The following is a 25974-nucleotide window of genomic DNA, read 5'->3' as shown; positions in this document are numbered from 1 at the left end:
AGCTCGAGGGCGCGGAGTCCTGGGGGACTTAGGGCAAGTCCTGGGGGGGACAGTCTTTGACCCTGGGAGTTTCCCAGGGGCCGGCTTGGCTGCCGGACTGGGGACCAGCTGGAAGGCCGGCTGGACAGGGCTTGACGCCGGCTGGAAGGCCGGCTGGACAGGGCTTGACGCCGGCTGGAAGGCCGGCTTGACAGGGCTTGACGCCGGCTGGAAGGCCGGCTTGACGCCGGCTGGAAGGCCGGCTGGACACGGCTGGAAGGCTGGCTGGACATGGCTTGACGCCGGCTGAATCGCCCGCTGGATTGCCGGCTGGGACGCCGGCTGGATCACCGGCTGGGACGCCGGCTGGATCACCGGCTGAGACGCCGGCTGGATCACCGGCTGGCTCCGGACCGGATTCCGGCTGCACCGGACCGGATACCGGCTGCACCGGACTGGACACAGGGCTGGACACAAGACTGGACACCGGGCTGGACACAAGACTGGACACCGGGCTGGACACAAGACTAGACACCGGACTGGACGCTGGCTGCACCGGACTGGACGCCGGCTGCACCGGACTGGATACCTGCTGCACCGGACTGGAAACCGGCTGCACCGGACTGGACGTCGGCTGCACCGGCTGGTTTGGAGTCAACGCTGCCCGCCGCTGCCTCTTCTTCTTCCGCCGAGCCACCCGGCTGGTGGTCGGGTGATGGAAGGAAGTATAAGGCACGGCTGGCTCCGGCTGGGACTCCTCGGAGGTGGATCCCCAGGACGCTCGCCTCCCCCGCTTGCCCAAGAGGCTGGTGGACGGTGGAGAGGCTGCCGAGAGTGAGGGGGATGGCGTGGCGATGCCCACAACCCAGATCTGCAGGGAACCACCCTCAGGGATCGTGACCAACGGAGATGGGTAGCGGGCACTTGTTGAGACCGTGGACTCCGACCGCTCTACGGCGGACAGCCACACGGCATCGAAGTCCAACGGCTTCAACGCCCTCATCTCCGCCCTTGAGAGTGGATTCCTGAGACCGGAGTTGAACAGCACCGCCAGCTCCTCCTCCCCAAAGACGCCATTCTCGGCGATATCCAGGAACCTCTCCACATACTCGTCCACACTCTCGCTTCCCTGGCGAAGTCCGCAGAGGAGGCGAGCTAGGTGGGACCGTCCAGTGTTCATACTGCTGCCTGCTGGGTTCTGGGGTGGCTTGTGGATTCTGTCACGAAAAGCAGGAATGAACCCAAATGCAGGCAGACGGTGGTGAAGGGGTTAAACAAGATCTTTATTCTTACAAAAAACACAAAACAAAAACCCACGAGGGGGTGCCAATACAAGAACGAACTAAAATGCAAACCGGAACAAAACACTTCCCTCGGTGGGGAAAAACAAACTAAACAGAACACGACACAACGTCTTAAATAGGGCAAAGTATATAAACTAACAGAACAGGAACACACTCACAAACTTGAACGGACACAAAGGTAATTCCAAAGACAAAACACTGGCGTACACAGACAAGGCACAACCACCACATGAAACGAAGTACAGTACAAACCACGAGCACAAGACAAAGAAACAAGAGGGTATTTAAAGGGAAGACAAACGAGGGATAATGACACAGGGCAGGTGTAGGTAATAAAACACTCAGGGAAAGATAACAAGGAAACGAGAGGGGCGGCCAATGACGAGACACTGGAGAGAACGTATATTATTGTCAAAAGGACAATAATATGTTTCTCTCCACACATAACCAAAGGCTTTGCCATGGCTCTGCTACCAAGAAAAACATGACTAAATGAAGCAGAGCCATGACAGTGGATAGCTGAATCCACATAGTGACCTTTAGTGACCATAGTGACCTTTCACCAGACAACCACATCCAGGACGATCCTTCGTTCCGACACCTTTAGTAGTTTTGCGCACTTCCAGGATACATACCGCTCAATGAAGCGGTGCGCTTGTTTAAAGGACCCATTGTATGAAAGTCACATTGTTTCTGTGTTTAAGTGCTATAATCGGGTCCCCGGTGCATCTAGCAACCCAGAAAACGTGAAAAATAAGAACCCAGTAAGTTTGTTTTGCTGTGCCTTTCCCTGCAAGCATGTGAGAAATCCAGCCGTTCAGATTTCACTCCTGATGTGAAGTAGAGGGAGGCTCTTATTATAATGTTACCACCCCTTAATCTAAACAGTTCCACCCACCGCGCTCCGCCATTGTTGTTTTCACAAGCGACAGCGGTGAACGTGACGCCATGGCTAAAGTTCGTGGACAACGTGCAATGTAGTCGCTGCACAGAGTCCAAACCTTGGAAGAGACAGGAGTGGATTTATTTTATTTTTAGTGGAAATCCCTCAGAAGCCAGAAGTAAAAACCTGCTTTTTTGCGCGAATCACTTCAAGCCGGAGTGCGTTTTCAACCTGGGACAGTACAAGCAGGATTAGCTTCAAAGTTGTTCCTCAAGAGGGGTCGAGACAGACTGAATGAGACAAAGCTGCCGATGTAAGTAATATTTATCAACAGTCTGAATTGACGTACATGTACCGTATATATAGGAGGATAACGATAGCATATGATAGCGAAGGAAGCTAAGTCAGTGACGGGCTAAATAGAACATTCAAAGCCAGTGTTAAACTTACTGTATATAAGTGCAGATGGACACTTGGAGTTTAGCTGTATGAATGTTAATACATTATGTGCGTTAATATGATTAGCTGCGGCAAGCTGTTTGTTTTGCTAATGAACAGGGACAAACACTAGGGTTAGTTTTGTTTTAAACGTCTCAAATCATTCGTGCTTAGGCTGAAAAATCTGTCACAGCAAACTTGCTCTCACGTTGTGTGTGTAACGTTATAACTTGTCAATGACAAGCGCTAAAATCCACGTAATTCCACTGAGATCTGCAGGTGCGCATTCCGTGGATTTTAGGCAAGCATACACGCACAACGTGAGCGCTGTTTGCTGTGACAGACTTTTTAGTCTCCGGACGAATGATTTGAGACATTTAAAACAAAACTAACCACAGAGGAGTTCAGGAAACATAATTTAGCTAAACCATTTCCAACGTGTGTTGTGTTGACTCGCCGGACGGAAGGGGGGTGGGGTAGGCTGTAACTCATTATCAGTTAAAGAGACATGCACCAAAACGGGTTGCTTTGAGCATAGCTGTTTATAACGAGGCAAGAAGGATTTTGTTTACACAACCATTGAGTGTTTTTAAGCAAAATATGTTCCAGACATTTCATGAAGACCCTAATAAATCATTCCAACTTGTTGAAAGTGCTCATTTTATGAGTCCACAACACTGGAAAAACAGACTTATTCTGATTTTCTCACCCTCTGAATCTTTACCATTATCATTAAAAAATGACTACATTCCAAACATTGTTATAACAGAGTTATACATGACAACAATAACAAATGTTCTACAATAGCAACAACATCAACTGCAGCAGCAACACACAGGTAAAGAGACACAGGCGAAGAGAGACAGGGGAAAAGACGCAGGTGAAGAGAGACAGGGGAAGAGACGCAGGTGAAGAGACGTAGGTGAAGAGACACAGGTGAAGAGAGACAGGGGAAAAGACGCAGGTGAAGAGAGACAGGGGAAGAGACGCAGGTGAAGAGACTTAGGTGAAGAGACACAGGTGAAGACACACAAGTGAAGAGACACAGGTGAAGACACACAGGTGAAGAGAGACAGGTGAAGGCACACAGGTGAAGAGATGCAGGTGAAGACACACAGGTGAAGAGATACAGGTGAAGAGAGACAGTTGAAGAGAAACAGGTGAAGAGAGACAGTTGAAGAGAAACAGGTGAAGAGACACAGGTGAAGAGACACAGGTGAAGACACACAGGTGAAGACACACAGGTAAAGATACACAGGTGAAGAGAGACAGGTGAAGAGAGACAGATGAAGAGACGCAGGTGAAGAGAGACAGTTGAAGAGAGACAGGTGAAGAGAGACAGATGAAGAGACGCAGGTGAAGAGAGACAGTTGAAGAGAGACAGGTGAAGAGAGACAGGTGAAGACACACAGGTGAAGAGAGACAGGTGAAGAGACACAGGAAAAAGATACACAGGTGAAGAGAGACAGTTGAAGAGAGACAGGTGAAGAGAGACAGGTGAAGACACACAGGTGAAGAGAGACAGGTGAAGAGAGACAGGTGAAGACACACAGATGAAGAGACGCAGGTGAAGAGAGAAAGGTGAAGAGACACAGGTGAAGATACACAGGTGAAGAGAGACAGGTGAAGAGAGAAAGGTGAAGACACAGGTGAAGAGAGACAGGTGAAGACACACAGATGAAGAGACGCAGGTGAAGAGAGAAAGGTGAAGAGACACAGGTGAAGATACACAGGTGAAGAGAGACAGGTGAAGAGAGAAAGGTGAAGACACAGGTGAAGAGAGACAGGTGAAGACACACAGGNCAGGTGAAGAGAGACAGTTGAAGAGAGACAGGTGAAGAGAGACAGGTGAAGACACACAGGTGAAGAGAGACAGGTGAAGAGACACAGGAAAAAGATACACAGGTGAAGAGAGACAGTTGAAGAGAGACAGGTGAAGAGAGACAGGTGAAGACACACAGGTGAAGAGAGACAGGTGAAGAGAGACAGGTGAAGACACACAGATGAAGAGACGCAGGTGAAGAGAGAAAGGTGAAGAGACACAGGTGAAGATACACAGGTGAAGAGAGACAGGTGAAGAGAGAAAGGTGAAGACACAGGTGAAGAGAGACAGGTGAAGACACACAGGTGAAGAGAGACAGGTGAAGACACAGGTGAAGAGAGACAGGTGAAGACACACAGGTGAAGAGAGACAGGTGAAGACACAGGTGAAGAGAGACAGGTGAAGACACACAGGTGAAGACACACAGGTGAAGAGACACAGGTGAAGACACAGGTGAAGAGAGACAGGTGAAGAGACACAGGTGAAGACACAGGTGAAGAGACACAGGTGAAGACACAGGTGAAGAGAGACAGGTGAAGACACAGGTGAAGAGAGACAGGTGAAGAGACACAGGTGAAGACACGCAGGTGAAGACACACAGGTGAAGACACACAGGTGAAGAGAGACAGGTGAAGACACACAGGTGAAGACAGATGTGCTGTTGAGTTCTCGTGACAGTGTATTGGTGTGACAGATGTGATGTGAGTTATGAGTAACACGTGGAGACTCACAGGCAGTGTATGATGGTCCTTCCATCTCCTTCCTCGCATTCCTCCTGCCATTTATCCACCTGCAGAATAAGTTTAAGGAACGAGCGCTTGGAGGCGGGGACTTCCCTATGCCCCGCCCACCCCAGGTACTGGAACTGACGGACCATCAGATAACCTTCCTGTGGCTTCGGACAAAAAACAACATGTAAGTATTCTGATATTTGACGCGAGGCACAAAATTACCCCATTTACCCACACAGAATCTCAATTCATAAGAGATGAAAAAACTCACCCTGGTCAAATTACAGATCCTGAAAAGACGACTGATGACATCACAGTCCATCGAACAGGATATACAATCCACCTGAACAGGACCGTATCTCAACATTCCCTCCTCTGGCCAGTACTGAGGACAACCCTGAACACACCAGAGACACACTGACACCTGAACACACCAGTCACACATTGACACCTGAACACACCAGTCACACATTGACACCTGAACACACCAGAGACACATTGACACCTGAACACACCTGAACACATTGACACCTGAACACACCTGAACACATGGACACCTGAACACACCAGTCACACATGGACACCTGAACACACCAGTCACACATTATCGTGTGTACAAGTACATGGATGAGCTGTGTCATGTATATCTCACCTGAGTCAGGTCGATCTCGTTCAGCATGACGAGGGAAGTGCAGCCGTAGTCATACACCAGTCTCCAGAAGTCTTTGACAGTGTTGGGTAACGGATGCTGGGTCACAATGAAGGCGGCGGGCTGCCTGTAGCTCTGCACAACACACAACATCATGTACTTCACAACACACTGTTCCGTCACACAGTTAACACAACCAAAAGAAAAATCTCGCTCAGGATGATCGGCGTGTGTTTGATCATGCAAAGACCACAGCCACCAAGAATGAGAAGAGTGTGTGTGATGTAGCTATGTGACAGAATGCATTCAGTTATGTTGGCATGCTTGAGCAGACCCAGTATAGAGAAGAGCTGATACCACTGAAGCCACAAGACAAATCCAGTCTAACAGAGGCAGAACTGAATCAGAAATTACCTGGTATTCTTCTGACGGCTTGGTTAAAAAAAGTCCAAGAGTTTGTGAAGTGCACGAGAAAGCAATTTAAAATGACCCTCAAAAATCACAACTGATAGCAATACTGATTCTATCTCTTATATCCCTGATCATCTCCCAGAGTCATAGAGTGTCATTCAAACCATATGATCACAAGGAGAAACAGTATTTTCATTATATTCAGTACATGATAAACTCAAGACCTCTAGGAGATGAATGAATGAGAAGCTACACTACACAAACTGCACTGCACTGACCTACTGAAAACTATGTCCTCATTTACTCACCAACACCGTTCCAAACACGCATGACTCTCCTCTTTCACCAACACACAAACACATGCGCACACACACACATACACACACACACGCATGATCCTCCTCTTTCACCAACACACAAACACACGCGCACACACATACACACGCATGACTCTCCTCTTTCACCAACACACAAACACATGCGCACACACACACATACACACACGCATGATCCTCCTCTTTCACCAACACACAAACACACGCGCACACACATACACACGCATGACTCTCCTCTTTCACCAACACACAAACACAGCACACACATTCTGACGCACACACTTTACTCACAATCACACACACGCATGACTCTCCTCTTTCACCAACACACAAACACATGCGCACACACACACATACACACACACACGCATGATCCTCCTCTTTCACCAACACACAAACACACGCGCACACACATACACACGCATGACTCTCCTCTTTCACCAACACACAAACACATGCGCACACACACACATACACACACGCATGATCCTCCTCTTTCACCAACACACAAACACACGCGCACACACATACACACGCATGACTCTCCTCTTTCACCAACACACAAACACATGCGCACACACACACATACACACACGCATGACTCTCCTCTTTCATCCACGCATACCAGACAACACCACAGTGCACACAACAGGCACCACACTTGTACACATACGAACACTGGTCGCATGACTCTCTCTTCACACCAACACACAACACACGCACACGCGCACCACGACAACATCCACACGCATATGATCTCCTGCTTTCACCACACACAAACACATGCGCACACATACACACACAACACCACGCATGCATCTCCTCTCTTCACCACACAAGCACAAACACAATGCCGCACACACATAACACACACAGATCTAATGACTCTCCCTCGTTTCACAACACAAGCATCACGCACGGCACACAGCGATGGTCATACACACACAACACTCCACGCATGACTCTCCTACTTTCTACCGGACAATCACAACAGCACACTGCACACGAACCCCATGACTCCCTTCTTTTCACCAACACACTCAACACACACACACGCACTTGGATCCACACATCACACAGACGTACTCGATCACCATGACCTCTCTTCACCAACACACAACACACAGCGCACAACCACACCACACACCGCATGACTCCTCCTCTTTCACCAACACACACAACACACGACGCACACACAAACCGCATGACTCTCCTCTTTCACCAACACACAAACACATGCGCACACACACACATACACACACCGCATGCATCCTCTACTTATACCCATCACACATGGCACCGCACATACAACACAACCCGCATGACTCTCCTCTTTCACCGAACACACAATCAACGCGACAGCGACAACACACACTACACACAGCATGACTCTCCTCTTTCAACAACACACAACACAACACCACACTTCACAGGCGACCCCCTCTTCACCACACACACATGCCTGCGCACACACACAAACACACACGCATGATCACTCTCTTTACACACACAAACACACGCACACACACACACGCAGACTCTCTTACCAACACACAAACACATGCGCACACACACAAACACACACACACGCACACGCACGCACACACACGCGCACGCACGCACGCACGCACACACACACACACACACACACACACACACACACACACACACAGGCTTTGGTTGACTATCCCTGTGGGGACAGTCCATAGGCGTAATGTTTTTATACTGTACAAACTGTATATTCTATCCCCTATCCCTAACCCTATCCCTAAACCTAAAGATCATAGAACACTTTTTGCATTTTTAGATTTGTAAAAAATATTGTTCTGTACAATTTATAAGCTTTTTGCCCTGGGACCTCAATTTTGGTCCCCACGGTGACACGAGTCCCCATGTGTTGGTGTGTATTCAGGTTTAGGTCCCCACCGGGATATACAAACATGAACACACACACACACACACACACACACGCGCGCACACACACACACACACACACACACACACAGAAATGTGAAATGATCTGCTGTGAGGACATTCAGTACAGATCATCACCTTCTCATCTTCAGCAGGAGGAATAAAGTCTGTTCCTCACACAAAACTAAGTGACATAAGAAAACATCAGGCTACTTGGAAATAAAACCTCAACAAACAAAGCCGTATGATGAGCATCTCAGTGTTTGGAACAACGTGAAGTTGAGAAATAAGAAGAGAATTTTCACTTTTGAGTGAAATGGTATAATATATATGAGAAAATCCACAGTTTACATAGCACCAGATTCACAGTCACACTGACCTAATAATAATAATAATAACAACACTACAAATACTTTGGACTTATTTTTGAGAAGCCAAAGAAGGAAAGAAATTTAGCACCACATGCAGCCATTCAGAAGAATTCATGAATTGTGTATATCTATTCAACACATGATGACGTAAAAGTGTCTCTGTCTAACATCTGTCCATGAAAGGACTGGCCAGCTGGATTTGTCTCTAGCTTTCTGTAGCTCTGTTCCAACAGCCAATGAAATGTAGACAGACAGCATCTGAAACCAATGACTCTACAAACACTCAACAAAACTGATCAACATCTGCCATTTTTGAGTGAGCCTGTGGCAATGCATTCTGGGATTGTTTTTGTACGCGTTACCGATCTCTTGGTTGTGGAACAGAGCGCGTGTCGAACCGAGAGAGAGTTTACAGAACAACTCACATCCATCAGAGCTGCGTTGATGTAGTTGCTGCTCTCTCCGTCGATGGTGATGAGGAACGGCAGGCAGCGGTCGGGGGGGAGGTTGTCCATGAAGCGGTTCTTGTCGTGATTGCGAGGAAGAAGAGCGATGCTGCAGTCTTCAGGTTGAGGCTGTGGGGTCACAGAGTTCAGCGTCTGTGCAGGAAACATGTTGTTAAAGAACTGAGACGTCAGGAGGAGAGTTCTCTCAAGCGCCGCCTCGTGTTTTACCTGAAATTCATCTTTGAGGTGTGAGGAGTTACTCTGAGTGTCGATGCGGATCATGTCGTAGTACGTCGCTTTGAACTCGCACACGGGGATGGCCGTCTCGCCGCACAAACATGCCTCCAGGATGGCGTCGTGGATGAAAATGTACTGCTCCTGAAACGCAGAAGAAAACTTTGGTCATCATCATAAACTACACAGGTGACGTGAGAGGAGTGACGGTGGACACGCACCTCAGTCTGAACCATGTTGATTCGTCTGGAGCGCAGAGCTTTAACGCAGTTGTAAATGTCCACGACGCCCTCTCTCTCTGCCATGTCCAACATGATGTCAATGACGATGTAACATCCCGTCCGGCCAGCTCCCGCACTGCCAGAAACACCAGTCACATGACAGTCTTTCATCACATCATGATTATAATTCACAAGTCCTCAGGCAGAAGAGACATCTATACTTACAAACAGAATCCAGATGGAGGAGACATTCCCTTAACTTTCCTTTCTTATGAGAATGAAAAAAAGTGTGATTTCAAGCCAAATAAACCAACCTGATGATAAATGTTTGACTAAACTCGATATAGATGGCTCTGTGTTGGAGTTCCAAACTAAATTGATGAACTTGGGTGCTGTATTTGACGCTCATTTAACATTTGACCCCCACATATACAGAACACTGTCAAAACGGCATTCCTTCATCGTAGAAATATTGCAAGACCGCGCGCCCAACTGAAAAACTGATCAACACTCTCGTTTTTTCCCGCATCGATTGTTGCAATGCTTTGCTCGCAGGGGGTTCAATGCATTGCAACACGTTCCATATTCTGCTGTGAGAATCCTGACAAGGACAAGAACTAGAGAGCACGTCGCTCCTATTTTGGAGTCCCTACGTTGGCTCTCTGTCAGGTTTGGTATAGATTATAAAGTTCTTATGCTTACATTTAACATGGTTTGGCACCTCACCACTTCTCTGAACTCTAAGTTTCCACAGCGAGGGTCTGGCCTTCTGACTGTTCCCTGCGCTCACGCTCGATAGGTGATCGGGCCTTTGCTGCTAAACTCTGGAACTTTCTTCCTTATGAAATCAGAGAGCTACATCTCTAGTGCTTTTAAAGCTTCTCTTAAAACACACGTTTTTAGACTTGCTTATAGTTCATTGTTTTGTTTTCTTATAGATTGTTGTTTTGCTTTTAATCTTTTTGGTTATTCTTGTTTTCTTGTTAATCTTTTAATGTGGATTCTTTTAAAGGGGTGCTGCCACGGTGTGTCATGCATTCTGACTTCTTTACAATGTTAAACGTGCTGTCTTCTCAGGCTTAACATGGTCAACTTGTCAATAAACGTAGTATTTCTGTGCTCGATACACTCCCCCAGCAATCGGACAGGTTTCAGAAAGTTTTTTCGAACACATAAAACTGTTTCGTAACAATTTTTCTTAGCCCCTTATTGGACAATTCTCCCGGAAAAGCACGCGACACGCCCACGCGGCAGCAAGGAGAGCAGGAGAAGGAGCATGTATGCGCAGACGTCATTTTCACTTGTGTGCAGGAGAGAGAGAGAGAGAGAGAGAGAGAGAGAAGTTCAGGTGTTTGTTTGTTCACTGCATTTGGGTGATGAATGTTATATAAACGCTGGATATAACGCTGGATTTGGAGATGGTTTGAAACTGATATATGGAGCCGTCCCAGAGCTAAAAGATGGCGGACATGAACCGCATGCGGTTGTTTGTGTTTTGTTGGCAAAGGGTGCGCACGTGCTTTAGTTCAGCCTACCCCTCCCCCCGCACGCACCGTATGCTTTCGGAAATAATCCTACAGCTGTATCTGTCTTTTATAAATGTGATCAAACTAAATACTCTTCGCAGATACGAAGTATGCAATACTACTCTATAGGTACTCAAGATTAATATAAGATGGGCAGAAACCGCGTGTGTTAGGGCCGCTTTAAGTAAAGCGCTTTGGGAAGTAACACTGAAAGGCGATATATAAAATAGCATTTATTATTAACATTATTATCATTATAAGAAGAGAAAGTCATCAGCGTCAGCAGCAGCATGAGAAGTGATTGTGAAGAGAAAGCTGCATCATGGCATTGTTCAGTGCATGGAGAGATGCAGATAAACCACATCCTGTTCTTGCGACACACACACACACACGCACGCACGCAGCTGCTGATGTACAATGATTGTCTTTTACACTCCTGTCACAGATCAAGAGGTCAGAAGTGAGACTCCGGCCAATACTGTCAGATGTGGATGCATGGGTGAAGATTAAAAACACCCTTCACATGCACCCTAAAACAGGAAATGACATCATGAGGCCATGACACGCATTCTCTTCTACAGCATCTCAGACACATGAAGACTGAGGCGATGCATTTACACAAAGCTTTCCATGTTTTATATCACGTTCTTCCTCTTCACACAGGTGCACGATGTCAGCAGTGTTGTGTTTTTTACTATGGCACACAGCGTTCGTCACATGATCAGTCTGCTTGAATGCGATATGTAGAGTTTGTGTTGGAGTACCTGCAGTGGACGACGATGGGTCCTGCCGTGGGTGGATTGGATATCTTTACTCGTCGTATAAATGACAAGAGTCCGGTGGCGTGATACGGCACTCCATGATCTGGCCAGCCGGTGAAATGAAACTGCTTCACCTCTCTGACCTCATTGAAACCTCTCTGTAAAACACCACAAAACAACACTGTGTTTCTACTGAAGCTCATAAGATGTTCTTCACAACATTCACACATTTTGTGCAAGATATCACTCTACAAACACTCTTTATACTTGTTTGCATGTGAAGAAAATGAAACGAGAGTCATGATTGTAAGGGTGGTCTCACCCGTTCTAGAGTAAAAGTCCTGACAACGTATTCTGCAAGCGGCTCGACCTCCACAAACGTCACTTTAAAGTCTCCATAAACGTCCATATCGTCTGGCCAGTATTTATAACATTTCACCTACACGAGGAGAAGAAACCTCTTACTGTATGTGCTCATGGAATACATTCATACAAACATTACAATGACATGCTGAATCACAGCCGTCTGCTTCTGATTCCATCTTCTTATGATTGTACTGTATTTACTGTATAAGTGCTGTCATTACACAGACAGCTGTGAGGTCAATCTACATGCAACTAACAAAATATCCACAAACATGCACAAGACATGAATAAAAACACACATGCCTGAACCCTTTGAGCAGTGTTTCTCGTGTGTCACTGTACGAGTGAATCGTGATCAAAGTCAGCACAACAAATATTACCATGAAATAAATATAGTTACAATCCAACTCTTTTACAATGACCAATATTAGAAATATTATGAAATCCCATTTCCCAGTAATGTGTGAGAAAAAAGAAAGTCATGGTGCATTTTTACATCAGTATTTATGATGTATATACAGTATGTGTGTGTGCAAAGAGACAGCATGAAGTGTTTGTGCACTGAAATGTGATCCTTAATCATCATGACCATAGGTTTTATTTGCCTTAGATACTATATGTTTACTCCTGTGGGGGTGAAATATGTCCCAGATGGTACCCGAAAGTTTCTGGTGAGATTAATGTCAGGTGTCACTCACTCGTCAAAAGGTTCTGTCAGGCAGGGGGCCTTCAGGTCACACAAGACAACACGAGGAAATCAAAAAAGGCCCCACACACATCAGCAGGCAGTATAGTGACATACCCGGCCCACCTCCACAAGGTTGGTTACCATGACGATACAAGCGGACTGCTCCTGCCAGATCATCCTCCAGAAATCGTAGACGGTCTCATGAACGGGACCTGGAGAAAGACGCAGACAGAGAGACGCTTTACTTCTCTGTTTGACACAGACGGGCGTTCACTCGTTCATTTCTTCTTCTGCTTCTTTACCTTGAGTTGCAATGTAATGACTGGGCCTTTGATATCCCTGCAGGAGAAACACAACACCACACAGTATGATGACATCGTCATCCATTCGGCTGATCAGCAGCACACTATAAGAGCAACACGTGTTTGATTATGTGATGGATCATGTCCAGGCAGCCGGTTGTTATGGTGAAATAATCCCCTCCAGTGTGATCAGGACGTGAAGCGGAGGGTCTTGTGTCTCACTCAAGGGGCTTATTTCTGCCATAACAACCGGTTGCTTGTACATTATCCCGCTTATTACACGCCCACTTGCCACATGAGAAACAAACTGGACATGAAATGTGAATTTGAAATATCTTATGAGCTCATTTTTACCGAATGCACACCTTCCGCGAGGAAAAGCCGTTTAGTTTCGGTTTTAAAGTAACAAACGATGTTCAAACGTCATGAACATTCAATTTGGTTGAATCATTTGTAAATATAATGTCATATACTGTATGTTATGAAAAGACATATTTATATTGAATTTTTGTGTAATATTAAACTGTCCCTCTCAAAATGATTTGCAGCATCCGGGTTACAGGGTGTTATTAGTCTTGAGCGGTTGTTACCATTGGAATGTCGCGACTTGCCAATCGGAATCAAGCATTCAAATGAGCCGTGTAATAAGTACATCTAATCCTCAGGGTTATTTTTATATTTGTCATCTGAAATCCACACCAACATCACCCCCCCTCCAGCACGATAACAGAAAGAGCTGATGATGAGCATAAGATGGAGTGCAGTGATGTTCACATGCACGATGAGCAGACTGAAAGCAACAGAATCAATGAGTGTGTGTGTGTGTGTGTGTGTGTGTTCATGCAGATGAGCGTCAGGGCATGTGCGGTGCGGTGCGGTGCGGTGGGTGGTTGTGCTGGGGGTGTTTAAAAGCCCTACAGCGATACTTACATCCCTGTACAGCCAAATCTACCGCCCCAAAACCAACGGCGTTAGAGTGAGAGAGAGCACAACAAATGTCAGTGAGTCAGCAAGCACCTCCAACAGCAAGAAAAGAAAAGCTTCAAATAGTGTATAGTTGAGACAAAGGCATGCAGAAAAGACCTCACATACGAGGGAGGGAGAGACGTTTCTCACACGTTCGCCAATGGAGGAGGAGGAGGCATCTCCACTTACATCAATGTAGTTGGCATTTATGTAGTCGGACGAGGGGTCGTCTTCCATTGGCTGCAGGATAACTCGAGAGTGATCGTCTGCACGCCGCACGGAAACACAACCACAAGAAAAACAACGCTTATTGTGAGCTAAAGCTAAAGGGTTCTCCAAACAGGGCAAGAGAACCTTCTTCGTATGGGCCATATTCCATGTCAACATCAAACATTTTATCACAGCTTTTATCTCAAAGATGTCTCCTTTTTCATCGCACCCATTACAAGGTGTGTTTATTTCCCTCATCTTAAACCGAAAACTCCTTCAATATACTGACGATAACGCCAACATCTAAAGAAACCCTATGAAGCCAGCATGTTCTCTTTAAACCGTCAGTCAGTCCGGCTGGAGGACAGAATCGCTGATCATATTAAAGCGCAGCGGACATTCAATCTTACATGCGATGATGTTTCCATAGCGATTCTTTGTGCGATTTTGCTCTTTCTTTGCTGTGTCCCAGGAGGCGGATTGACCCTCAAAAAAGCTCTGAAGAGAGAAAACACAGAATTACTGTACGCCGGATGAATAGATGCTCATACCAATGTCACGATTAAGAAGTGATGCTGGAGTGATTCACAGGTGTTCACCGTATCTAACAGACATCTCTTCACTTGTGCTTCTCAAATCATGCTTTTACTTTCACAGCGACTGTAGAGCGTCTGCATGTGTGTGTGTGTGTGTGTGTGTGTTTTAACTCCCAAACCTCACAACGAAACCAACGTATGCTGCACCAAACCCTCACCGAGAGAGAAACACAAATGTTTTTATGAAAATGTGGCAATGGTGTAATGCATCTAATGATTCATAAGAACCACAAACAACATGAGGTAGGAATATTCCAGGACTCCGTGGATGAATTCACATGGTTTGCCTTGAACTCAAGTGTAAGCACGAGAGAACCGTGGTCTGGAAGTGACATCAGCACAGACGTGTCTACATGATCCTTCACATTCTAACCTCATACTCCTCTTTGAAGCCGTAACTGTCGGAGGTCTTCATGAGATTGATGTGCTGCAGGAGGTCGGCCACGCGGATGGCGGGATGCAGTTGACCCGTCTGATAGGGCGATTCAGTGCCGTCGCAGTGGTATCGCGGGATATCCAGCAGTCTGCTGTTCTCCGCTGCGGCCGTGTGGTTCTCATCTGAGCGACAGACCCAAACGTTTCATCTTAATGCAGATACTTTCTCTCAAAACAACAACAACAATCTGTACACACGTGAGCGCATGTGTGCTTTGTGCCATGAGAAACACATCAATTAATAAACAGATGACACACTGTGATATCTGTGCTTCAACAAACCACCTGCCAACAATACTGACCGAATAAAACTCCTTCCCTTTTCATTAACAATAACACAATGCAACAAAGTTTTTTCAAAGTTGGGTTTAGCTTTCATTTTTACTTTTTCATTATGAAGTTTAACAAACATGTTGAATATGAAAATCACATAACAATTTTTTCCATCGACGCTACTCACAAAAAACAAACAAATATTTTCACACATTTATACATTTGGGTTTTATTACTCGTACGCAGAAATGACAAGGTACTGCGCTCAAAACAACAGTTTTATGTAACAGTTACTAAACATGAGTCATCCAAAACTTCACAAGTGTTCATGTGAGGTTGGCTTTTGACTTTTATGACTGATACTGTCCTCACCAACCAAGTTCATCGCTTCATCTCACCTTCCCTGTGCTACAGACGTTTCTAGAATTTTCTGACAGTGACAATTGGAAAATCCTTTTTAAAATAAGTGAAAATTTCTACACTTTTTGTTTATTAGCAATATGTCGTTATTAATGATTTAAGCTCAAAATTGAGTTACATCTTACATCTTATGATCATATTATTTTTATAAAGAGCTGCCCTCATCACAATATTGAACTGGTATTGATAGTTCTGCTACACATACACACACTTACCAGTAATGGGCACTTGATGGGCAGCAAGAGAGAAAAGATGAGTTTAGTTTTTCAACATTAGTGTAACACACCGGTTGTGTATGAGAGCTGATGGGGGGCGGATACACACACACAACACAACACAACACAACTACAGTACAACAAACAATGTGTGTCGATGTCATCCACATGTTAAGCAAGCGAGCTTATTGAATAAAAACATCAATGCAGTTTGATTTCAAACACACACGACACATTATAGTACAGTGTGTCTAATACATGAGTGTAATTTATCATCATCTGCTGTTATAAGACTGACTGTTTGTGGAGATTTCTTTATAACACACATTGTGAAGGATGAACACAAGAGTGATGCATGCTGGGTAATGAAGTTCCTCATGTAACTCAATTCAGTTCATTTTAATACTTCGATCTGATTTCAACTTTAGCCAAAATAAACACATAAAATATACAACACAACACATTTCACTTCTGTAATAAAGCTGAAGTATAAGCCTGACCCCCAGTTAACTTCAGGTTTGTGTTTGGCTAGTGTCTAATAATATAACTATATTGATTTAATTTATGTTCATATTAATTTGTATTATTATTTTACTGTATACTAATTGTATTAAATAAACGATTTGTTGGATTTTGTTGTATGTTGATTTGATTAAATAAACTATTTGTCCTGCATTTGGTCACATTTAAACAACAATTTAATTTCAACATTGACATCTAGTGGTTGTGCTTGGTATCGCAGTCTAAAGTCAAAATATTGGAGAGACAAGTTTAGTCAAGAAACGCTTCTTCTCGGTGTCTTTTGATTGTTATCAGTAATAATCTACAGGCGCTCTATTGTTTGTGAATGTGCACCGGAAGTTAAGATGGGGTCTCAAAAGTGTGCATGCGCAGTAACGTTTGTTTATGTTGTTAAAATGAAACCGTCTATTCAAGAGTATTGATGAAAACTGGCTGTATATATTATTGGTGAATTATGAACAAACACTACACCACCGAAAGGTTTAGTCACTTCACTAAAAGTATTTCTTCTCCTGATCTTTAAAATCTTTTGTTAATATAATATAATTCTTTATTACAAAACCAAAAATGTTTTTTAAAAGGATAACTTGAATTGAATAATGAGAAAAACGTCAGGCAATAAAAGTTCAGATTACAGTAGATGTGAAAAATCCATGTCAGACTAAAGCTGCTTGATAAAATAACGAGAGAACATTTCTACACCAATAGTGTTGATCAACTATAACAGGCGATTTTTGATTTACTCAATAATTGGTCACAACAAAGTAACATTTGTGTTTTTAGGAGTTTATTATTATTCTAAATTGGGGAAAAACTTAATAAAGGAGACTAAAGTGACCCTAAACTCTTGAATGGCAGTGTATGTTGATAATAACATTTTGATGTGATTTAATGTGATAACGGTTAGAATTTTCACGCATGACACATGAACTGAATTGCTCGGTTGAGCCGGCAAACACACGCGCACACATGTAACACGTCTCACCTAACACAGCCGTCGGCACGAGCGGATCGTTGGGCACTGTAGAGAAACATCAGCAGTTATTAGAACACTGTGTGTCATCATCAGTGATGTCGCTAACCGCTGTGATCATCAACATCACAATCCAAACTGATGTTGAGAATCAGTGGAAACTTTCTCAGTCCCACACAAGCACTTCTGCTTCATTATCTCAGTGTGGGCGGCTTTCTGAAGGTTGCTTCTGGTTATTCCAGTGTATCAGAGAGCACATGTTTTCTGACATTTCACAACACCTCCACAACCCACATCATATCATCTCCTGACACAAAAACACACCTTACAACAAATCTTCTTCTCAACTGCTGCAACAGCAGAGCAACGTGTTGAAGAAAATCATCATAAGTAACACATGTGTACAGAAGTTTGTTGATCTGCTGGGAATTACTTCCTTCATTCAGCTCTTCGTCTTTCTGACGGCCGATGATTTGTGATGCAGGAAGGTTTGAATACTCACAGCGGCTGAAGTTGTGCGAGTCCATGAAGGTGACGGGTTCTTCAGCATGTAGAGTGCTCTGATCTGCATAACTGCGATCCATCGAGTTCACCATGTGTGTCATCTCCTGACGCGTGTTTCCAATGGCATCCTTGCGCTTCTTAGCAAGTTTCCTGACAAACCACATAAAGATATAAAGTCATTAAAGATCTCGAGGAAACAAAAATCATTCCACCCACATCAAACACACACACACACACACACACACACACACACACACACACACACACACACACACACACACAGAAGACAGGAAGTGGAATTACAGGACAGTCGAGGAAAACCCAGAGGAAATCCAGCAAGATTAACAGTGAAAGAGATAAAAGCATGCAAACCAGTCCAAACTTCACAGCTCTCAACAAGATTCTTCAATCACCATCTGACAAAGACTTACAGTATGCTCGTGTTTTTGACATTTGTGTCAGATGTTGGTTTAGGTGTTGATTTACAACTGACAAGATTAATTTACTTGAATGCAGTGACAAATAACAGCATATCTGAGATATCACCATAGTTTGTGATGTAGCTTGTGTATTTAAAAGAACTAAATCTGGATGTATTTGAAGTCAAATATCTGTCCATTTGGGACTGTGACTGGACATTTGTGAATGTAATATTAATATGCTCTCTGCGACAAGAATAAACACAATCATCATCTGGGCACTTTGAAGAGGACGGGTCCTTCAGGAGTAGGACTTTGGTTTTGGGCCAAATGAATGAATGAATGTGTGTTAGGATGATAGATGAACAGAGTGAGTGACCGTCCCGTCCCTTCCCTTCCCACACACACACATGCACACCAACCCACAAACAACAACACACACAAGTGCAGCATTCTTTTTTCAAAAAACACTGCTGCCGAGCATGTCAAAGAACTAATCGAGTGCCGAGGAACGTGATTGGTCAAAACAAATAGTGTTTTGGCTTGAAAAAAGGATACTGCATCTTTAAAAGACTAACAGGACTAACCAGAGAATAAACCACTGCTGCGCTTCTGTTACTTACAGGTAATATGAGTAAGAATAGTAGCTCCTCCTGGTGAGCGAACGAGAAACAGCACAAACACATGAAGAGATACGGGTGAGCGTAATGTGAGATTCAAAGCATCTGATCTGTACATGTGTCTGCAATCTTATAAAACTATTCATTTACAACTGACTCTTACAGAAAAACGGAATAAAAAAAACAAGAGAATATGAGAACATGCAAAACTCTGACTGTAAGATTTCATCATGCGTCTCTGATCTGATATGTCACTGCAGTAAACCTTTGAGCACAGACAAAAAGACTATTAAAAATAAATCACAAATGTAGAGCACAACTCAAGAAACGCAAATGAAAGAAAACAGCAAATCAAAAATGTGAAGCTGCTGACGTCCTGCAAAACAAATCATGTGATGACCATCATTTTAAAGATGCAGTATCTTGTCTCATAATGGCTGTGTATCCAGATTCAGTATATCAACATATGAGCTTCTCATATCAGTGATACATCAATCATACTCAACGAAATTCTGAAAATAAACCCTCCACAAAACAAACGTTTTGAGCAAACGAACTCACACCTTTCAGCTGAAATACATTTAAAGATGCCGATTAAGAACCAAGACTAACATGAGAATGAAGTGTGCAGTCATATTGTCATTACTATCATTACTCTACACTGGTACTACACAAGAGCGTATAAAGTACGAGAGCGCATTCTTCACATTCATGAAGAAGAGTATTAGACAGCAATGAAGTATGAAGTACTTCATTCAGCTGAATGAAGTACAGAGGAGCACTGGACAGAACTGAATGAAGTACAGAGGAGCACTGGACAGAACTGAATGAAGTATAGAGGAGCACTGGACAGAACTGAATGAAGTATAGAGGAGCACTGGACAGAACTGAATGAAGTATAGAGGAGCACTGGACAGAACTGAATGAAGTACAGAGGAGCACTGGACAGAACTGAATGAAGTACAGAGGAGCACTGGACAGAACTGAATGAAGTACAGAGGAGCACTGGACAGAACTGAATGAAGTACAGAGGAGCACTGGACAGAACTGAATGAAGTACAGAGGAGCACTGGACAGAACTGAATGAAGTACAGAGGAGCACTGGACAGAACTGAATGAAGTACAGAGGAGCACTGGACAGAACTGAATGAAGTACAGAGGAGCACTGGACAGAACTGAATGAAGTACAGAGGAGCACTGGACAGAACTGAATGAAGTACAGAGGAGCACTGGACAGAACTGAATGAAGTACAGAGGAGCACTGGACAGAACTGAATGAAGTACAGAGGAGCACTGGACAGAACTGAATGAAGTACAGAGGAGCACTGGACAGAACTGAATGAAGTACAGAGGAGCACTGGACAGAACTGAATGAAGTACAGAGGAGCACTGGACAGAACTGAATGAAGTACAGAGGAGCACTGGACAGAACTGAATGAAGTACAGAGGAGCACTGGACAGAACTGAATGAAGTACAGAGGAGCACTGGACAGAACTGAATGAAGTACAGAGGAGCACTGGACAGAACTGAATGAAGTACAGAGGAGCACTGGACAGAACTGAATGAAGTACAGAGGAGCACTGGACAGAACTGAATGAAGTACAGAGGAGCACTGGACAGAACTGAATGAAGTACAGAGGAGCACTGGACAGAACTGAATGAAGTACAGAGGAGCACTGGACAGAACTGAATGAAGTACAGAGGAGCACTGGACAGAACTGAATGAAGTACAGAGGAGCACTGGACAGAACTGAATGAAGTACAGAGGAGCACTGGACAGAACTGAATGAAGTACAGAGGAGCACTGGACAGAACTGAATGAAGTACAGAGGAGCACTGGACAGAACTGAATGAAGTACAGAGGAGCACTGGACAGAACTGAATGAAGTACAGAGGAGCACTGGACAGAACTGAATGAAGTACAGAGGAGCACTGGACAGAACTGAATGAAGTACAGAGGAGCACTGGACAGAACTGAATGAAGTACAGAGGAGCACTGGACAGAACTGAATGAAGTACAGAGGAGCACTGGACAGAACTGAATGAAGTACAGAGGAGCACTGGACAGAACTGAATGAAGTACAGAGGAGCACTGGACAGAACTGAATGAAGTACAGAGGAGCACTGGACAGAACTGAATGAAGTACAGAGGAGCACTGGACAGAACTGAATGAAGTACAGAGGAGCACTGGACAGAACTGAATGAAGTACAGAGGAGCACTGGACAGAACTGAATGAAGTACAGAGGAGCACTGGACAGAACTGAATGAAGTACAGAGGAGCACTGGACAGAACTGAATGAAGTACAGAGGAGCACTGGACAGAACTGAATGAAGTACAGAGGAGCACTGGACAGAACTGAATGAAGTACAGAGGAGCACTGGACAGAACTGAATGAAGTACAGAGGAGCACTGGACAGAACTGAATGAAGTACAGAGGAGCACTGGACAGAACTGAATGAAGTACAGAGGAGCACTGGACAGAACTGAATGAAGTACAGAGGAGCACTGGACAGAACTGAATGAAGTACAGAGGAGCACTGGACAGAACTGAATGAAGTACAGAGGAGCACTGGACAGAACTGAATGAAGTACAGAGGAGCACTGGACAGAACTGAATGAAGTACAGAGGAGCACTGGACAGAACTGAATGAAGTACAGAGGAGCACTGGACAGAACTGAATGAAGTACAGAGGAGCACTGGACAGAACTGAATGAAGTACAGAGGAGCACTGGACAGAACTGAATGAAGTACAGAGGAGCACTGGACAGAACTGAATGAAGTACAGAGGAGTACTGGACAGAACTGAATGAAGTACAGAGGAGTACTGGACAGAACTGAAAGAAGTATGCATGAGTATGAGAGCCACGTGTTTGTCTTTTGTGAGCCTGTGCTGAATGTGATGTTGATGTGATTGTTGAAGAGTTGATGTTTGAATAAAACCTCTTCTGTACAGTGCACTGATGTATATAAATGACTGGATTGCTCATGACGTCATTACACTGAAGCCACCGCACCGTCCTGTTGCTATGCCCAAACATTCTACTAAATGAATAGGGAGTTATCACATATGAGCGATGAAACAGTACCTTACCAGTCCCATTTCTCAAACTGAAGTCTTCCAGTACATTCTGACAAGGCAAATGTCTCAGGCCTGTAAATGTTTATTTAAAGTGGTGAATTTTCCCATCTGTGAGTGAGTTACATTCATCCTCATTATAGTAGCGTACATAACAGATCAGCAGATGGAGGAGACACCTCATCATATGACAAATGTGCTCATTCTATATACAGATAATATAGACTGTGTGGTTTTAAAGTCATGAAGTTTTATTTCTAAACATTTAAACCTGCCATTACAAGCCAACTGTGTGCAAACCCACTCACCTCACCCACTTTTATACATCGCTATTCTGCCCAAACTAAACATAAACACTGAAAAAACATCCTAAGTAACAATTAATTTAAACATACATGTAAACTAAAAACAAACCCTGTGCATGGTAAGCTGCGAAACGGGTTATTTCAGATGGTTATTTTGACTGTCAGTCAATGACGCCCTCGGTCAGTTAGGCATAGCAACACGTCCGGTGGTTTAGCGTTCTATCTATACGCAATCCAGTCATTGATATAGATCAGTGGGTTAGTGTCATGTGAGCTCATGTTTGAAAGAGTGCATCTACACATCTATATCTCTTATATGTTTATTATTTGTTGTAAGGTGCTGTCAACTGAGCTAGTCTGATGCAAGTACAACAAAATTTGCAACAATAACGTGCTATAAAATGAATCCAATAACTCTAATAAGTGAAAATATGCCTTGTTGCCAGTGGATGGACTCATGTTGAATATGGAAATAAATCACAGGTTCCATTCCCAGGAAACGCAGAAACTGACTAAATACAGTATATACAGACTGCAAGACTAGAAAAGAGTGTGTGTGTGTGTGATGCATACATGTAAATAAACTGAATTCTTTTCTTTAACCCCTTATCATTTCTATTGTTTCAGAGAATGGATCTAAGAAATGTATCGATTTATTTCTGAGGGTTGTTATCAAACTCCTTCATGTGTAGGGCTGGTGTGTTGTTCAGGAGAAGAACACATGATGGCAGCATCACCCAGCAGCAGAAGAACACTGGTGACTGCACATCCAATGTTTTTCCTCTCTCTCTAGCAGCTGAACAACACGCAGGGCCACAGAGACGGAGGTTTCGCACCCTTGTTATTTATTTCTAATTCATGAGATGACGGTGACAGATGTTTGTGATTTCAGTTTGACCTTTTCTTCACCAGTAGAACGGCCACCAGCACCAGCAGAATGAACACCAGCACCGCAGCGCTGATGCCGGCGATCTTCACCACCTGATCGGTTTGTTTGGCCGGGTCTGGAATCACCTCCGGCTCTTCTGTCGCCCCTGAACACACAAATGTACATTTCAACGTTCACTCTCGCGTGTTTGATGTGTGGGAGCGCTCATTTCATTCTGCTCTCGATTACATCTACAAATAAAACGCCACTACACATATTCATATCACGACATCGGCATGCATGTTAATCTGTTCCTTCCAAACACTTCTAAATAAAGCCAATCGTCATGAAAGTTTCTGAACCTAAAGACAAGCGTGGGCTCTGTTTGTTCTTCCATGAAAACGGCTGGACGGCTGACAAACATAAAGTGGCATCAGCGGCGGTGTGTGTGCGTGTGTGATCTCTTTCACTTGAGACGATGCCAGAAAAGGACAGAATGGCTTGAAAAAGACTGTGGGATATGTTTCTCCAAATCCTGGCAGACGTCCACACCTTCGCTCTGTTGTTCAATGCTAATATTATTACCTGGCGCTCATACATTATACACGGCACAAAAAACACTCATTACGCTGAAAAAAGAAAAGAAAAGTATGAAACAGGTGAAAGTTGGAGATAAAAGCCGCGGCTCTATACATGATCTTCACATCCCTTATATTCCGTGTCATATCACATTCAGATCATGTATCGGTTGGGTTTCGTTCTCTCCAGTGTGGTGCTGAGAGAATCCCATCATGCCCAAACCGAGGCGGTGTTTATGCGCGTTCTGCTGTTAAAGGCTTTATAGGTAAAGCTGCAGTGTGAATGAGTCCAAGCGGCGGGAGGGAATGAATCTTCTGTCCATGTCCTGAAGCTTTTAGGGGAGATAAGGTAATGATCCAGTGACATGGCTTTGTTAGCTTCGCTCTCAGCGTCCGGAGCCGCGGGAGAGCTTTACCTTCACCCCACAATAGCTCTCCAACAAAAGCTGTCTGAGCGAGAAGAAGAGACGGAGAGAGAGCACCACTCCCCATCATCTTCATCATCATCATCATCATGACAGCTGGGTCACATGACTTTCACAACAACAATTACAACAGATTCACAGAGATCACCAAACTCATCATCACTGGAACGTCTCTGAGGCCAAACAGTGTTAAACTTCAGTAACGCAGAAATAACAACCGTCCCAATAACACAAACCCATAACCCACCACTCACTCAAGAGTTTTCATGAAGACGGTCGGATGAAGAACAGATGTAAATGTTCTTTTTTGGAGGTTAGGTCAGTTTATATAGATGTCACATGATCTGATTTCTGGGTTGGGATCAGACTAAGCAACATCATCTCTGAGGCGCTTGAGGATTCGGCATATCAAAGACTGAGGATGAATGACATGTTTCAGGAACACTTCATCTGTGACACTGAAGAAAACCGCAGCCTTATTCTACAGGTCATGGGCTCAAGCACACGTATGACTCGACATGATCCTTTATTACCATCCATAAAACCTGTGAGCAGATGAACCACACAGACACTGATCATCAATCAGGTCAATAACACACACACAATATCAGATATCACATTATGTTCTCCGCCACAACTCTTCTGTTTCTGTTAACTCCCATGAATGTGATTTGAGAGAAAACACTACAAGAAATTCAATGGAAATTGGATTACATGCATTTTTGGAGATAAAATTCCATTTTTGTTGCTAAACAACACATGAGGTGGGTTATATGTAATCCGCTGTGGGAGCGATCTGAGCCTCGGGCAGAGTTTTAGTATTCCATTTCCCGCTGAAAAACAATTAATGAAGACCCCGAGGATACGAAAAAAATCTGCAATAACTCCAGACGAGATGCTTTTTAACTGTCACAACATCACGATGAATTACACACATACACATTTCGCTGCATTAAGAATAACACAATGAAAATATCATTCAACATATCAACACAACTCCACTTCCTAACACAATGCACAAAACACATGCACATACGGACGATGTTTGATGGAAAAATCAAGTCCGTACACCAGACGTTTGAAAGTGAGACGATGAGAAAGTGGCATGTATGTTAGGAGAACACAGGGACTGCTGTGTGTTAGCTGTCTGTCACAACACAAGAGAAAACAATCAATCTGCCCT

At 44.2% G+C, this 25974-nt stretch overlaps 1 protein-coding gene across 19 annotated transcripts in view; it reads right to left on the bottom strand.

Moving 5' to 3' along the window:
- ptprk (protein tyrosine phosphatase receptor type K) overlaps window positions 1-25974 on the bottom strand; it is a 142491-nt gene that overhangs the window by 2841 nt on the left and 113676 nt on the right. For 2 of the 19 annotated variants that reach the window (XM_057352086.1, XM_057352091.1), the window contains 20 exons: window positions 23819-23954; window positions 19538-19567; window positions 18494-18645; window positions 18004-18039; window positions 16497-16508; window positions 15527-15711; window positions 14968-15055; window positions 14474-14613; window positions 14312-14329; window positions 13382-13418; window positions 13194-13291; window positions 12348-12464; window positions 12029-12183; window positions 9739-9874; window positions 9512-9661; window positions 9263-9436; window positions 6221-6238; window positions 5810-5941; window positions 5429-5554; window positions 5158-5321 (listed from right to left, as the gene is read on the bottom strand). In XM_057352086.1, the coding sequence (XP_057208069.1) occupies window positions 5158-5321; window positions 5429-5554; window positions 5810-5941; window positions 6221-6238; window positions 9263-9436; window positions 9512-9661; window positions 9739-9874; window positions 12029-12183; window positions 12348-12464; window positions 13194-13291; window positions 13382-13418; window positions 14312-14329; window positions 14474-14613; window positions 14968-15055; window positions 15527-15711; window positions 16497-16508; window positions 18004-18039; window positions 18494-18645; window positions 19538-19567; window positions 23819-23954 (2104 nt within the window). The remainder of the gene's footprint in view (window positions 1-5157; window positions 5322-5428; window positions 5555-5809; window positions 5942-6220; window positions 6239-9262; window positions 9437-9511; window positions 9662-9738; window positions 9875-12028; window positions 12184-12347; window positions 12465-13193; window positions 13292-13381; window positions 13419-14311; window positions 14330-14473; window positions 14614-14967; window positions 15056-15526; window positions 15712-16496; window positions 16509-18003; window positions 18040-18493; window positions 18646-19537; window positions 19568-23818; window positions 23955-25974) is intronic. The other 17 variants (XM_057352087.1, XM_057352094.1, XM_057352096.1 and 14 more) reach the window with 17 other exon arrangements.

The sequence above is a fragment of the Triplophysa rosa genome, linkage group LG15, assembly GCF_024868665.1.
Source record: "Triplophysa rosa linkage group LG15, Trosa_1v2, whole genome shotgun sequence".
Classification (NCBI taxonomy): Eukaryota; Metazoa; Chordata; class Actinopteri; order Cypriniformes; family Nemacheilidae; genus Triplophysa; species Triplophysa rosa.
This window is presented reverse-complemented; position numbering and strand designations above follow the sequence as displayed.